General features: G+C 37.0%; 1 protein-coding gene across 3 annotated transcripts in view; it reads right to left on the bottom strand.

Annotated features, from left to right (window-relative positions):
• Positions 1-1,132: 1,132 nt before the first annotated feature.
• Positions 1,133-17,636, bottom strand: part of sec23a (Sec23 homolog A, coat complex II component) — a 32,788-nt gene continuing 16,284 nt past the window's right edge. For all 3 annotated transcript variants that reach the window (XM_079853974.1, XM_079853975.1, XM_079853976.1), the window contains 8 exons: positions 17,243-17,349; positions 16,529-16,682; positions 16,344-16,421; positions 16,098-16,259; positions 12,133-12,219; positions 10,562-10,717; positions 6,040-6,105; positions 1,133-5,881 (listed from right to left, as the gene is read on the bottom strand). In XM_079853974.1, the coding sequence (XP_079710100.1) occupies positions 5,792-5,881; positions 6,040-6,105; positions 10,562-10,717; positions 12,133-12,219; positions 16,098-16,259; positions 16,344-16,421; positions 16,529-16,682; positions 17,243-17,349 (900 nt within the window). In that variant the 3' untranslated portion in view covers positions 1,133-5,791. The remainder of the gene's footprint in view (positions 5,882-6,039; positions 6,106-10,561; positions 10,718-12,132; positions 12,220-16,097; positions 16,260-16,343; positions 16,422-16,528; positions 16,683-17,242; positions 17,350-17,636) is intronic.

The following is a 17,636-nucleotide window of genomic DNA, read 5'->3' as shown; positions in this document are numbered from 1 at the left end:
TTTGAAAGCACACTTAGCAGATTTGATTTAAAATGCTTTAAATTGCTATATGTAAGGTGTTGAATTTTTTGAGTTTTGAGTGAAAAGAAACCTCTGAGGCGTTTGTGGTAAATTTAATAGTAGTGCTTAGGTTTAGGGATATGAACAAACTGCTAACTCCAAGTTGGCTATTAAACTTGTCAAGTATCTTGTCCCTTAGCATTGATTCCATTTTTTACTACAGAGTCTCTAGTAGAGACATACAGGTTGGACAGTTGTACTGTCAGACTATACATCTATCCCTCAGATTCTCTTTTGTATTTGTGAAAAAAATGATATGGCATCTACTGTCAATAAGGTCCATTATTATTATCACCATAGCAAACCACTGACAACAACTCAGACAATCTCAGCAACTGCATAGCAATACCATAGCATCATGGCAGTCTATGTGTGGATGGATGGATGGATGGATGAGTGGCTGGATGAGTGGGTCTATGGATGGATGAGTGGCTGGATGAGTGGAAGGATGAGTGGGTCTATGGATGGATAAGTGGATGGATGAGTGGGTCTATGGATGGATGAGTGGCTGGATGAGTGGGTCAATGGATGGATAAGTGGATGGATGAGTGGGTCTATGGGTGGATGAGTGGGTCTATGGATGGATGAGTGGGTCTATGGGTGGATGAGTGTGTCTATGGATGGATGAGTGGGTCTATGGGTGGATGAGTGGATGGGTGGATGGATGAGTGGGTCTATGGATGGATGAGTGGATGATGGATGGATGATTGGGTGGATGGATGAGTGGGAGGGTGGATGGATGAGTGGGTGGATGGATGGATGAGTGGGTCTATGGATGGGTGGGTGGATGGATGAGTGGATGGATGGATGAGTGGGTGGATGGATGGATGATGGATGAGTGGATGGAAGGATGAGTGGGTCTATGGATGGGTGGGTGGTTGGATGAGTGGGTGGATGAGTGGATGGATGAGTGGATGGATGGATGGATGAGTGGGTCTATGGATGGATGAGTGGATGGATGGATTAACTTTGACTTAATATGTAGCTTTCTCTTTAACACTTTTTAAGGTTGTTTTCAATATTAACACTACTTCAGTTAATGAAATACAGGTTATTGTTTTTGTTTGACTGTAACAAGTTTAATCTACCATATTTTTACAGCAATGTTCTGGCAATCACAGCTGCCAAAATTGTTCCATTTTTTCCCTATAAAAAAGCAACATTTGTACATTTTTCAAATAACACCATAGAAAGCCCTTTATCCATGGCAGTAGCCAGAGCCGCCTTAACCTAATGTTAGGCCCCGGGGCTGAGAGGTTTTGTAGGCCCCACATCCCCTCGATTTATAGAGTCTCATTTTAAAAAAGTGTAATATCTAGGTAATCTACATCACATAATGCATTAGTTTCTTTCAAGACAACAGTGAGTTTTTTTTTTTTTTTATATTGTTTTCAATTTTAATATTGTTATTAACATATCACTGAGCAAATAAACACAAGAAACTTTATTTAACAACCACACACAGCAACTAAATTTCAACTTTATGCAAATAAGAAGCGATTTTCGCGAGCGACAACCAATAGGAAAGAAGCCTTAAGTGGAGCTCAGCTCCCGTCACCGTCTCGAGTGCAGGAGAGACAGAAGAGTTCGAGGGCGATTTCACTGTTTTATATGATTTGACAGTAACTAACCACAAACATGGATATAATAAAATGATGCATGGAAAAGAAACTGTCGACAGTCAGTGAGTTTATTCTGGATTTAGTGCGTAAATCATTTTGTTTACAAATGAGATGCTTTGCAGTTGTTATATAGCCTACATGTTAAAGATTTTATTTTGGATGTGTTCATTGTGATTATATTGGCTGGGTTTATAAAAGTTTATAAAATTGAAAGGATCATTGCTTGGTGCATTTGGAAACAAAGCTTGTCTATTTCTAAATGCAATCGCGTGCATCGCTGATGATTATAGGCTACTGTGTGTTGAAAAAAACGTCGATTTTCTCGAACACTCGCAACAGACACCCCAAAGCGGAGACGTTAGTGGCACTGAGCGGACACGAACCGCAACGCCTCATTCGCGCCGCGGGACCTCTAGACGCGCGTAAACGCGTCTTTGCATAGACTTAACATTGAAATCACTCGCGCCAGACGCTCTTTTCGCGTTTGGTGTGAACGCACCATAACAATAACATTAGAGCGACAGCACTACCAACGTCCACAAGCGACTAGCGACATACAACGACAAAATCTGACAAGTTAAAACAATATGACCTTTTCAGCTCATCATAAACCTGAACATGGGAGGCCCCTGAACTTGGGAGGCCCCTGGGCTTCAGCCCAGGTAAGCCCGTGCATTAAGGCGGCCTTGGCAGTAGCATTTCAGCATGTCCTCTGGATTCACTTCTGATGCACAGTCAGATACTCTCTGTCACTCTATCTTGTGACGTTACTGTACTAATAGAATCACAGATAAACTATGTGCTCATCCTCATGTACAGCCTTTTCAATCTAGACTCTAAAGCAACCAGCTTAAAAGACACAGTTGTCCTGAATATAAAACATCAGCTTCTTCAAAGGTTATTTGAAAGACCTGATTATATTATCTATAGACAGAACTGCAAAAAAATTAAATAAAAAAAATCTGGGATCATTTATGCAGGCAGGCATTTCAATCCTGCTCGTGGTTAATGTGATGTTATGTGTGCATTCAAATATGCCCGAATGAGGCTGCCTTGAGTTTGTTCATTTATCAAACATTCTCAATCTAGAGATATTTAGAGAATTTCAATCAGCAAGACATACCTTCATTTTGTGTAATGAGTAAATTTCCACCCATCTGTGAGAGGCCAGTATGTGTGGGTTAATTAGCTGGATCTATCATGCCTAATGAATTGGAAAAGTGAAACACATTGACCCAAAATCTGTAGCACTGAATTTCTTCCAGTGAGCAATTGAGATTTTATCATCAAATTAAATGAAAAATTAAAGTGCATATTTTGTACCAAAATGCAGCAGATCTCTGTCAATAATTAATGGAGCATTTCTGGCAGGAGATAAGATAATTCTCAACCTCTCTGGAGGATGTTACAAGACAGCGGGTTTAACAACACTCCAGATGTGGTTTTGGTAGAGACATGTCTTAATTTGTCTTAACAAGCGTGAGAATTCATAATTTTCTGCCCCTTGGCAATGATCTAAGTAAAAGATTGTTATCTAAGAACAAGTCGGTCAAATCAATGAGACGGTCATGGAATCACAGCAATAAAGTTTGGGAATATTGTCTGTGGCAATATGCTTTGTGTTTCTATTCTCAGTGTCTACAACCTGCTTGCATTCTGCACCGCAGTGCTTATAAAATGCATCAGGACAACCAACCATGATTTGGGTTTTTATTGCTACAAAATGACTATTTTTCATGGAGAGACAGAGAACTCTCAAATACACATTGATTTGTATGTACAATTGCAATAAAAGACCACAAAGTCACAGTATCCAACTACTCTCGTCTCCAAATCATCAAGTAAAGCATGTTCTTCGGACACATTTCTTTAGCATTTGCTATGCAACTTTGGAAAGAATTGGCAGAGAGGTAAATATTACAAACTTTAAGAAAATAATATAGGAGGCTACAGGAGGAATTTACAATTGTAGTAACAGACTTTCACAGCCATTGAGCTGAAATCAGTGTGAAAAGAGTTTCAGAATGCATTATAGGATCAGAATATAGATGACATTACATTGTGCTCAGCGGGTGAAACTAATATCCTTTTCATACCGGCCTAATGCAGGTAAATTAATTAATTTAATAAGCATGAAAATCTAGGCAAGCCTATTTGACAGGACAATCCATAAAAGTATGCATAGGGAGACTGATGAGAAACCTTAACTGGGAATAACATGATGAGTTCTGAAATAATGAACACAGAAGGCATGAATCTGTAATTGTCTTTCCATAAAAATCTGAATCAACTGCTGTGAGAGATTAATCATTTACATACGGCATTTAAAAGAACTTTTGACTTATCCAATAATTGCAGTTGAACCAATGCTCTCTTAGTTAATTGCTGCTCCCATGTGGCCATCAGTGAAAACAACCACACAAACGCTGTCAATGGGCAAGGAATTTTTCTTTAAAGCGAATCTCTGAGTCTTTGTGTTGGATGTAGACCGTGCTATCATATTTGATGATGGTGTAATGCAATTAATTATTTTGCACACCAACCCAAACTCTTGTGGAACATGCAATAGTTGCGCTCTGTTAAAGGAATATTTCACCCTCATGTCGATCAAAGCCTCCTGTATGGTAAAGACAAACTCAGAGGTGACACAAAACCTCAGCGTTCCACAGATGCAAGAAAGTCATGCCGACTGGAATGACATGAGGGTGAGAAAATGATGACAGTGTTTTCAACTATTCTTTCATTGAAAATAGAGACACACACACATAGGCTTCCGTGTCCTTTGAGACTCACAGGATGCTGATTGAAAGGCAAGAGTGACAAAGAAAGAATAGTTTTCAGTTTTCAAAATGCAACATTTGAACAATGCAGACCAGCTGGGATCATGAAGCTGGTTTTATTAGAAACAAAACATACAATACTGCTAGAACTGGCTCATAAATATCAGAGCGACAGACAGAAAGGCAGCTTACAAATTCCGCAAGTCTGTGTTTGGAACGGGCCACTCAACCTTGTGGTGAAACACAAACCATCAACAGCAACGAGACGAGAGACGCGCACAGGTTCTAAAAATAAGCCATTGTTCTGCGCTGTTGGCTAGAGGCGGCGTTCGAGCGCTCATGCTTAATTGGCTACATTGGCACAGCTTTCACCTTCCATGACTGGGAAAACAAAAGTATCTGCAGCAGGTATGCTAAAAAGAACTAGTTTTCTCCCTCCATTCAACATGAGGTCTCACCACAGAGCTTCATAAATGTAAACATCAGATTTGAAGCAACAGTTCAGTCAAAAAAAAGTATGTTCCATCATTATTTACTCACCCTGATGTTGTTCCAAACCCGTATGCTGTTATTTCTTTCCATTAAACACAAAGTAATAATTTTTAAAGAATTGTTGTCGTTTTTGCCACAAGAAAAAAAGCACAATAAAAATAATCAATATGACTCATTCCAGGTTTTCTGAAGCCGTACGATAGCTTTGTAGAAGGAACAGACCGAAGTCATAATTCAGATATTTCATGTCAAGCGCATGTGCACATTAAAAAATGGTGCAAAAAAGCCATCAACCAAAAACAGCACTGTTTTTTGTTTGTGTAGTAAGAAACACGCCATTTTTGAATTTTGGAGGAAAATACTAGACCGTGAATTTAAGGGAGATGCTGACTAGACAACTAAAAAGTTATCATATGGATTCAAAAGACTAACAATTCTTTAAAAATTTCAGTTTGTGTCCAAGGACAAAAATAAAGGCAGGGTTTGGAATGGAATGAGTGAGTAAAGAATGACTGAATTGTCTTTTTTGTGTAAACTATTTCTTAAACCATGTAGCCACGTCACTCAAGTAGCTAAATTCATTCTGATTAAAACAGAAACATATATCTTGTCCTGATGTATACTCAACATGTAGTGTTAAGAGGATGCGGTGTTTGCAATTTTTTGTCACAATTAAATATTAATGAATGATACTTCCATTCACGATTGACTCAATCTCTCTTTTTAAAGGTCTGGGCTCCATATTTGCATTAAATAAATGGAAAAAACTGAGGGCAGTGCCAATGTAATCCTGCTGGCTGTGTGTTACTGACAAAAAAGATTGACGATTGAAGGCTCTTATGCAGCGCTGGAAACTGCCAGCTTTTTCAGATGATCCATAAACACCTGAAGACTCACGTCATCTGTCAGAATGGGTGCGCCAGACTCCTACACAAACACAGGAAGTGTGATTCAATCAGCGGCGGTGAATATTAGAAAAAAAAGACATGTTCACATTGTTGTATAAGAACAGCTTGTTACAGTAGACTAATCAATATTCCTCTCAAAGGAAATGTTCTTGTGTTGGTAAAATATACAGCACTCACCTGACCCCATGCATACATGTTGTTGTGAGTCTGAGAAGGATTCACTTTGGAGAGAAGGAAACGAGCCTGGAGGCAAAGAAAAAGAAATAAATCGTGGTAAATTTCCAGACCCTAAAAACAGTGTATTAATATGCAAAACAGTTGATGACCCATTACAGTCATTTATTCACAAGCAGCATTTAAAAATCCTCGAGGGCGAGTTTCTCAAGCGTAGAAATTGACTGAAGAGCTGTCAGAAAAACTGTTTTCAAAGTAGCACCTTCCATTTGAGCCGTCATTTATCAAGGCTTGAGAAAATGGAGGTGGTTTTGTAAAGCAATTTATAAATATTTGCACTGACTAATCCAAAATTACTGTATTCAAACAACTGTCGTTTGCTATTAAACAACATGGCTCATTCAAACCAAATCCATTATTTAAAAGAATTGATAGATCATGCTGTAAAAATCGGTTGTAAAATAGCTGGTAGGCCTACACACACACATTCTTGTACATCTATCTTTATGAGGACATTCATTGGCATAATGCAATCTCTAGCCGCTTACCCTAACCTTACCCATCACAACTAATTGCCTAACCCGAACCCTTACCCTAAACCTAATTATAACCTTATCCCTAAAACCAAGTCTTGACCCTCAAACAGGCCTTTAAAGGGGTCTCAGAAAGTGAGGACTGGCCAAAATGTCCTCACTTTACTCTCTTTGTCCTCATTCCAATGGTCTAAAACTCAAACTGGTCCTTACAAAGATAGTTGTACAAGTACACGCACACACACACACATTGGGTTTTCATGTGTGACCAAACATCAGCTGAATTCCATATTCAAGAGCCAAGTGCACTTAAATGTTGGCTGCAACACAGAGAATGATCTTTGCTTTTTTTTTATGCTGCTTGGCAACCATAAACCTCCATCAGGCTAATGAACTATACTACTTGGCAGAAGAACTGCTTGTTTGTTTGGGTTTTCTCATTATAATGAATCAGTTCAACTGTTTATTGAAAATGGGCATCTTTTATATTATAACTGTTCCTACCATTCCATTTAAAAAAGCAATAATCCACCATGGTACTGTGATTTTTAGCACAATTAAGAGGGTTCTGTTCCAAAACTTAGTGACCTGCCCACCTAGACAGCAATTTAAGGCATCATTTGTGCACTCCCAATATGAAGGCTATGTAAAAACATTAGGCAGAAACATTATGCTGACTAAAATCTAAGGCTTTGAGAGGGAAAACCAAAAATACACTGGGGCAAGATGAGCAACAATGTTGGTTACACTTTATTATTGTCCACTTTAGACATTCTATTAAATATAAGTAACTTTGCAAATTCATGTCAACAAACTCACTAGAGAATTAGTAGACTGTTAGGTTAGGGTTTGGGTTATTTCATCTATTAACAGCTCTATTATAAATATATTTGATTAAATCCCTAAAAGTATTGACAATCCAATTCAATCTAATGAAACTATCTTTTATCTATTTTACCAGAAACTGTGCTTATAAGATTATCGCTTGGCAACATGCTAATATCAGATTGATTGAAATCAACTAAGTCGAGTGCAGAGTTGCTGCCATGTACAAGTATCTGTAATCAGTCACTTTTTAAGCTTCATTTCTGTTAGAAGGCACCTTACAAGGCAGCTGTCCATGTAGATTTTATGAACAAATCTCATATTACACAACAGCTTGAGGCTTATTGCTTTATTTAATTAAGATCATAAAGGTCTGTGAATATTAAAGGGTTATTCACCCAAAATGAAAATTCTGTCATTTACTCACCTTAATGTTGTTCCAAACCCTGAAGACTTTTGTTCATCATCAGAGCACAAATTAATATATTTTTAATGAATTCTGAGAGATATTTGTCCCTTCATTGAAAGTCTGTTCACACAAGCCTCTGACGCTTCAAAACGTTCATAAAGGCAACATAAAATAAATCCATATGAATCAAGCAATTTAATACAACTCTTCGAAAGAGACATGATTGCATTATACGATGAACAGATTGAATTCAGGCTTTTATTCACATATAAACATTGATCAGTGAACATAAACAGAAGCTCAACTGTACTTGCTTAATGCGCGAGAACAAACCTGATTGATTCTTGTGGAAGCTCAAAAGGTGTGGTGTGACGCACGAGAATGAACCTCATTGGTTCTCGCAAGGAAGCATGCTTGAGTGTGTTTACCAAAATTGAATGCTGTAAAAAATGTTGATCAAAAATGGCTAAATTAAATATGTCGATCATATAATGCGATTGTGTCTCTATTGAAGATTTGGATTAAACCCCTCAATTCATATGGATTTATTTTACGATCGTTTTGAAGAGTAAAAGTTTTGGGTCAATAGACTTTCAAAGGAGGAACAGAAATCTATGAAAAAAAATGTGTTCATTTGTGTTCTGAAGTTGAATAAAAGGGTTTGGAACAACAGGAGGGTGAGTAAATGATGACAATTTTCAACTGTGGGTGAATAACTATTTTAACAGAGCATGTGAGCAAAGCGGAGAGCGCCTTTCTGAAGATTCTGCTCCGCTCGCTCAGGGCCGCTCACGCAACCTAGAATGCTCTTTGTGATATGCTGGTTCCAATATATGTGAAATAAGCAATAGGTCTAAGGTTATGGAGTTCAAATATTGTTTTAATGAAGTTGTGAACCTTATGCATAAATGCACAGTAAACTTCATAGTTAAGAACGAAGAGGGAGAAGAAATCGAAAGGGAGTGTGGAGAAACTGATTTAGCAAAAGATTCATTTAGTGATCTACTAACAGCAAAGTCCTGTTTTGCTTTTTTGCTTTTGGGTAAAAAGAAGTTTAAAATAAAAATAACAGCGGTGAGAAATCACCTGATCATAGTGATGTGGATATGTTTGCACTTGCTCTTCAATTTGGCACTATCCAGTCAAGTCACATCATGTTTATTTTAGGGCTGTCAAAAGATAAATCGCGATTAATCACATCCAAAATAAAAGTTTGTTTTTAATAATATATGTGTGTGTACTGTGTATAATTAAATTTGTATATATAAATACACACACGTGCATGTATATATTTAAGAAAAATGTGTTATTTATATATAAAAAAAAATTATATTTATATATAATATAAACTATATAAATATATATACAGTATATGTATGCAAATATTTCTTAAATATATGCATGTGTGTGTATTTATATATACAAAATAATTATACACAGTACACACACATATATTATGTAAACACAAACTTTTTTTTTGGATGCGATTCATAGCAATTAATCTTTTGACAGCCCTAGTTTATTTATGTCTACTACTTGCTGCAGTCCGCAGTTTTTCCTCTGTCGCCATCTCTGTTCGAAATCTGCAATTGCAGTTATTCGCGGAATTATCACAGCGCGGATTAATCCAATGTTTTGATGTGCAGCTGTCAATCACCGCGTTGGTGGTGTGGATACTGTCATTCGCAATCACAGATTCTACTTTTTGGAAGTATGACCAATATAAGAATTTTAACCGGAAAATGTCTGAACAAGTAACATCCACTTTTGTTCTGACCAACTAAGGGGAAAAAAGCATTGCAGTAAATCACGCTGATTAAATCTAACGCTCGCTTATCAAATCACGTCAAACCGTGCAAATTATACTTTGTTCTCAAATTGTTAATGTTAACAACATCAGCATTGCGTGACTACATTTAATGCTCTTCCGACTATTTGTCCTTGTTTTCGCATGGGCCGGTTGCAGTCTCTTTTTTTAGAGTCTTTTTTTTTAAAAGTCTTATGCATTTAACAATGGGTGAATCTCCAGTTGTCACTGGTGATTGTCGTTTGAACCTTTCTGGATCCGCCATCAAATTGCCAAGTTTAATTATATCAAGTGCTGTGAGAAAAGGCTATAAATCTCCACCTCCAACATCCTCACACTCACAGCCTACTAGCTGAGACTCCTTTATGTGTACAGATGTGACGTAATGACGCAAAGACATGCTCGAATTTCCCGCGGAAATCCACCAGTACCACTGGAATTAAAAACATTATTACAAGCTTACCATTTGAATCGAGCTAAGGCAAGCAGATAGTTTGAACACTGGCTGGTTATGTACTTGCTCAAAAATTTCTTTTGAATAATTTTTAACCCAAAAAAGCTACGGACTGCAGCTTTAATAAAATATTGCTTTAAAGCCACAAATATCATAACTGTTATCTATAGGATTACATAATTGAGAAATTTACCAGTGAGAGTGAGCGGTACACGAGTGGAGCGTTCGCTTGGGCCGTGAGCGATTGAGCGGAGCGCACTGTCATAGAGTGGAATATTGAGAGGAGCGTCACACCGCTCCACTTCACTCACATGCTCTGCCCTTGAATGACCTTTCATTTTGAATTATGAAAATTAATGACCTTTAATATTACTTTTCAACTAAACTTTCATATAATTTTAGACTTAATCAGTGTAACCTGTTCAGTGCAGTATGAGTGCCTCATAAATATCCAGGAAAGAATTCAAAAAGAAACTATGTCATCACATCGCCTGTACCTGACTGCCGCCGTGCTCTGTGTCAATGTAGCGTGGCATGGGGAAACGAGTGTGTAGAAGCTCTTGGGCATCATCCACCGGAGCCTGCAGCAGGTGGCGGAAGTTCTCATACTCGGGCATGTCCTGGTACCCGGCTTTACGCCACTGAGACACCGTCTACACGAGGGAAAACATGTCTGTCAGAAGTCATACTATAATATGATCAATCTGAAAACTTATTTACTACTGCTGATAAATGGATTTTTTGAGCTGTGACTCTATGGGAACATCTCACTTCATTTGTTTTTTTTTTATTTGCATATTTCACTTCATTACCCGTACTTCAGCAAGACACCCACAAGCTTTCACCAGAAAATGTCTGTCTGCTGCAACACAGCCAAGTTTAAAATTGTTTCAGTGCAAAACTGGCTCTGATTTCATGAGCTTAGATTATTGAACAGCTCAGACTGAGACCAAGAAAACAGACTGCATTCTTAATTATTGAACACATGAAAAAGACTTGGCGTTAAACCAACATCTACCCAGTCACAGGGAAAAATATACCACAGTGCAATTGGAAGGCAGAATATGTGCTGTGATTTACAGTAACACCTTATTATGACATTCTACAAACTATAAGTAACTTTGCAACCACGTCAACTTAGAGCAGTCATTAGAGTATTAGCAGTCATTAGAGTATTAGTAGACAGTCCGCTTAATATCAGCTAAAACTTTATTTTGATGGTCCCCAAAAGACATTCTACTGACTATAATTAACTTTGCAAGCTGTGTTGGGGAAAGTTACTTTGAAAAGTAATGCATTACAATATTGCGTTACTCCATTAAAAAGTAACTAATTGCGTTACTTAGTTACTTATTAAGAAAAGTATGTTGAAATAATAAGCCTCAGATTGAAGGAAGTGCAAATTTATGCGTGTACAGTAGAGGCGCAGCTCAAACAAAACTTTCAACACTCACTTCACCAATTAAAAAAAAATTTTCACCAAAAAAAAGGTAATTTTTGTAGTCAATATAAAATACGTTGGTAAACAACGAAAGATTAAATGCATAAAAATATTTGTTTTATTTAACATTTAATTATTGGAGGTTTGCATAGTCTGATTTTGCATTTGACTGATTTTTTGTGTGCAAGTGAGATGAGCAAATGCATGCTCAAATTTAGTCTAGGACTACAATAACCATCATGTTCACACACAATGCCTCTGCACTTTTTCTCAACATTGGGACGAGAGCTGTCAGTCAATAAATGGGAAAACAAAGTAACTTGCGTTACTTATTTGAAAAAGTATATTACAATATATAATAGTATATAAAGTATATAGATATTTTGTTGTAAATTTTAAAAGTAATGCGTTACTTTACTAGTTACTTGAAAAAGTAATCTGATTAAGTAACTCAAGTTACTTGTAATTCGTTTCCCCACAACACTGTTCGCCAGTACGTCATTCTACTAACTCTACTAACCCTAACCAAAAAGTCTATAAATATTCTAATGAAGGTTATTTGAGATGTAGCTACAAAGTTACTTATAGTTAGTAGACTGTCTAAAGTGGACCCTTTTTACACCGTACCTCTCCGTGGTAAATCAGAATCTGGAAGAAGGTGTCCATGAGGAGGATGCGGTCAGGCAAGATACTGCTGCTGTCCAGCAACACGGGCTACAACAACAAGAAACAAAGCCTGTTATTGGACTGTCATTGTCAATTAGATGTTTTGATAAACATCTTTCCTGAAACTTCCCCCCTTCTGTTCGCTGTGTCAGGGGAAAAACAGTAAGTGACATAAAGCCCTCCATTAAAAGCAGATTAGAAAACGCGCGTCAGTTTGAGTTGCTCGTTGTATCATCACCCTGATGTTGTTTAACACACAGTACTACTAAAGAACAAGCACTACAGACCATCAGATCATTATGTAGAGTTTAAACAACCCATTTATACAACACTTGCCTGCTTGCTTGCTTTCTACCTCACAATAATTGTGTTAAAATGAATGCAACCTTCAGGCTCCTGGCTCAGACGGGTGAACCGCTAATATTTGATGCAGCGGGTGGAATAATGTATGTTGTCATTTGCGTTGCGGGTCGGGAATCAGTAGGCAAAGGCGGACTGCGGGTCAAATAGCCAAGACTATTTCGACTCAGTTCAGTACCCACTGATAGGCTGTGGCTTTCAAATAGTCCCGTGCTTGTTTGTTTTCAAGCTCTGTAGTTTAAAGACTGTCAAAGGTTTGTAATTACATCATGGTTTGCAGCGTTAAGCATTGTAGCCAATCGCCCTGTAACTGAAGTGATTGACAGCTTGAGGCATTATAAAGGGAGTGCTCTTTGCTCGCTGTCTGTGCATAATCTATTCACAATTTTAAAAAAAAAGTGTCATGGTGCTAAAAGGACCAATGTCCACATACATACTGCAGAGTTTCAGGAGACAACCGCATTTACCCATCTCTTCCGTGAGCACTTACCCTCATTAAAAAAAAAATATATCCTTTCCTTTTCCTTTAATCCTCGCTTATCAGGCTTATGCTACTGTGAACAATGCAGGAACTTTGTATTTTGAGCACTTCTTGCGTTGTTTTTGCCTCTTCACGATGACTCGCTTAATTTAGTCCTAATTTGTAAGTCGCTTTGGACAAAATCGTCTGCTAAATGACTAAATGTAAATGTAGAGTGAATCCGCTAAAATATCCTTGATGTTATATGACAGTAAAAGCTTATATTTGGCAATGTGTTCTTTTAATTTATGGAGACTTCTAAGCATCTGTATATCCTATGGTACGATTTAGCACAGTCCACTAATTAAACAGAACACATTTTAATCTTTTGTGTCAGGGGACATCTAGTGCAGAACAATCATCATGACACTGCACTTCAGAATCAACGTGAGTCATGACTCATGACATGTGATTTACTCATTAAGCTCATTGAATTAATACCAGGGCTGCCAACCCTCACGCATTCACCGTGAGACTCACGCAATTGACACTTTTCACACGCTCTCACGCCACACATACATTTTCTCACACACAGGACAAGGAGACCGACAGACAATACAGAGCAGGTTACTAATGATTTTTTTTTTTTTAAATCTCGAAACAAAATCGAATTACGAAATTCAAACAACACCATTTTGGCACTTGTAAATGTGACGTGACAGATCCCTAGCGGCATGTGAACCGATCATCTCTACTAGCTAGTAAATAAACACGAATTAACAATGTTGAAAGAGACCATACAACATACCGAAATGTATATTCCTCATATTTAATATCGATCAATCAGTGTTTTTCAACCGCGGAAAGAGGTCAATAAAACAGCTGGAGAACAATTGTCTCACATAACATTTACCTCAGGAAAGCCATTTAATGACCATAATATATAGCACATTAGTTGGCTGGAAAAAAGAGCTATAGAGAGTATTATGCTAAATATGTGTACTATATTACATATTTATTATACTTTTACTTATATCATTAAATAAATTTGTTATTATAATAAAAAACAAGTTATTTTTAACCTTAAATAATACTACCAGCTGATAGGGCTCAAAGTATGTTTACAGCATTAGGTGAGTTTTTTTTTTTTTTCTTGAGAAAAATGAATGCCTATCTTGTGTACTAATATTTATCCAAATGAGTCAATATTGAATGAAATCACAAGAATTTAATTGAATTGAAATCGTGAAATTTGTGTCAAGCAATAATAAAAAAAAAAACGTAGCTTACCAGAAATTGTACCATGTAAACAGTGTAACATGTTGTCACTAAACCTAAAATTCTAAAATGTTTGACAATCACAATACACTTATTGTGATGCAAGATTTTTTTTTACATCCCCCCAATCCAACCCCCCTTACATAATTCTCACTCCAAGCTAAACTCAAAAGTTGGCAGCCCTGAATACTGATTTTTAAAGAACGCTTTTACTAATTTTTTAAGCGAGTTTCACTTTCTTCCAAACTTTCTAAGTTTGGAGTCAGTAAGATTTTTTTATCTGAAAAGAAATGAATACTTGAAAGACATTTATTAATATATTGAACATTTATAATGTTACAAAAGATTTCCATTTCAAATAAATTCTGTTCTCTTGAACCATCCATTCATCAAAGATACTGAAAAAAATGTATCACAGTTTCCACAAAACAATTAAGCAGCACAACAGTTTTCAATGATCATAATGAGAAGAAGAAGAACAAGATATCAACATATCAGAATAATTTCTGAAGGATCATGTGACACTGAAGACTGGAGTAATGATGCTGAAAATTCAGCTTCGCTATGACAGGAATAAATTACATTTGAAAATAGAAAATAATTCTTTTAAATTGTAATAATATTTCACAATCTTTCTAATGTAGTTTATATCAAATAAATGAAGCCTTGGTGAGTATAAGAGACTTCTTTCAAAAACATTAACAAATTGATTTTTATATTTTATATTTAGTGTAATACATAGTTTTGTGTGTTATCTTGTGTAAACCAGTATTACCCTCTTACTGAAATAGTTCTGCTTATCAGCTGGGCCACTTTACCTACAATTGTGTCGATTAATGCAGATTGTCTGTCGTTCTAATTACTTGGGAGTAATGATAAAGGATGGATCAAGATTTTGGTTTATAAACTGTAATATTTTATCAGTCATTCACGTTTGTGCTCGGCTAACGTTTCTACCATTATTGTTTGGGTAAGCGTTTACCATTTAGCTGTAGCCCGGTTCGCTAACATAAGTGTAAGCATAAGAGTCTTTATTATTAGAACAGAGTGGAGCACTATCAGTATTATAGTAAGATGTAAAGACGCGAGCACTGTCCACAGAAGTCCTCGCTAGCTTGCTCAAGTATCTCTCTGTAAACACCCCTAGCAATGTCAAACTGTGATTTATGCCATTGTTCTTCGTTCATAGTTATGACGAAAAATATCTGTGTACACCTATGGCCTAAAAAGTTAGATGCAGTACTTGTTTTTTTTTAATCAACTTTATACAATGTTTTATGAAATGTTTTTATTTACTTTAATTTTGGTTTTGAATTGATTTATATTGTCTTTGGTCAATACATAGATTATAATAGACTGTAATCACAACAGACTGGGCCATCTGACCAATCACAGCACAGTAGGCTACAGACCAGTCAGAGCACAGTAGGCTAACGGAAAGGTGGGGTTTATAGAGATTGAATGTTCAAACTGCTTCGAACAAATCATTTGAAAATCTTTGAGAAATGAGGTGAATTTAAATGCATATTATGAGAAAATTAAAGTGTTTTTTGACCTTAGATGCATGTAAACCTGTTGTAGGAGACCTCCTAAACAAAATTAGGAAGCTTTAAAATAGCATAATAGGGGCACTTTAAATATAGACATGGCTAAAGAAATAAATATTGTTTATATACATTGATTTCTACCAATTTGGGGAAAAATAAAAGCATGCAAGTGCATGAATTTCCCCCAGGGAACATAGTATCTACCGTTTATGAAGTCCCTCATTGGTCACCTAAATCATGCAAATTTTACATGTCCAATAGGAGAAATCATGCATTTTTACCTCTGGTGGCCCGTTGAACGAGTATGCATACAGGATGGGCTGTATCATTATCAGAGACTGGGTCAGATCCTGCCTCATAAACTGGTGTCTATAATAGGTGCTTTCATCAGGACTGTTGTTGAACACTTGCAGAAATGGAGACCTCCTCAGATGGAACATAAACTGCCAAAGACAAAGTCAAGATCTCATTTTCGCTTTGCTGTTAAGTTCAGTGCAGTCATAGAGTGCTAGACAGGCGGTAAGTACCTGAGGATACAACGAAAAGGTCTCGGAGAAACGGAATGAGTTGGGATCGTCTTTATGATAATCTCCAAATTTCTGGCACTGAAAATTAAAGAAAATAATTGGAGTTATTGTGCATCCCTAATACTAAAAGACTGATTATACCAAGAAATATGATGCTAGTCCCAACTAAAAGAAGAAAGACTCACCAAGCGGATGAGTTGTCGGTCCAGCCAGCGCAGAACATCTGGACCCTCCTCCGTCTCGGCTCTGTAGACGGCCAGGCGGGCCATGAGGATGGCGGCGGCCTCCTGGTCAAAAGATGCAGCGATGCTCTGGATCTGAGTCTGAGCATCAGCCCAGCTGAAGAGGAGGATGAGGAGAACACGTCATAGCACAGTGACCTTCTAACACAAGCTTGTACATCAGTCTGACTCACACTGATTCATCCTCAATGTCTGATATTAAAAAAACAAACACAAGAGGTATATTCAAAAAGCAGCAGAATAGTCAAAGAAATCCGGAAGGTTCTTTCAGGCACCTTCTTGGTACGTTTGAAAGCCCGACTCTTTCGCGGTTCATCGATTCTGACAAACATATGCAACGTTCTAAAAGGGGAATATTTTGATTTCTTTTTCACATTGTCATGGAAACTGGACATGGTCATTGAGGATAACACATGGATGATTTTTTTTAGTCCCATCTTTGATGAATAGAAATTTCAAAAGAACAGCATTTATTTGAAATAGAAATAATCTGTGATATTATTAATGTATATACTGTCACTTTCACAGTTTAATGCATCTTTGCTGAAAAAAATAAATAATTTCTTTAAAAAACAACAACATCTTACTAGCCCCTACTTTTGAAATGGAAATGAATGTAGCAATCATTGATGGTTAGTATGAGGACAAATGACTTACTTCCTTGCAATTGTGGTCACTCTGATGCGCCTCTGTCCGCTGGAATGCTGATACTGTGTTACGAACTGTATGGCTCCACGTCCACCCTGTGGGATAGGAGCGTTGTGCTGAGGGGGGGAAAAGATAAAAGAATGAAGACAGCCTAATATTTTGCTTAACAAAGAACCCACCAAATGGTATGGCAAAAAAAAGGGATTGCTTTTAAATAAGTTTCCCAAACCTTCCCACCATCCTGGCAGCAATATGCTATTGTTTAGACAAACTTGTTATAGGTCGTCTCACCCAAAGTCACGATTAGTTGAGCAAGAATTTTGCATGTTGGATATTTGATAAAAATTGCAGTAAAAAGAGTAATATAGTGAAATATTACAATTTAAAAGACATTTTTTATAAT

The sequence above is a fragment of the Squalius cephalus genome (assembly GCF_949319135.1).
Source record: "Squalius cephalus genome assembly, chromosome: 20".
In the NCBI taxonomy this organism is placed as follows: Eukaryota; Metazoa; Chordata; class Actinopteri; order Cypriniformes; family Leuciscidae; genus Squalius; species Squalius cephalus.
The sequence above is the reverse complement of the archived record's forward strand: the minus strand, read 5'-3'. Positions and strand labels throughout refer to the sequence as shown.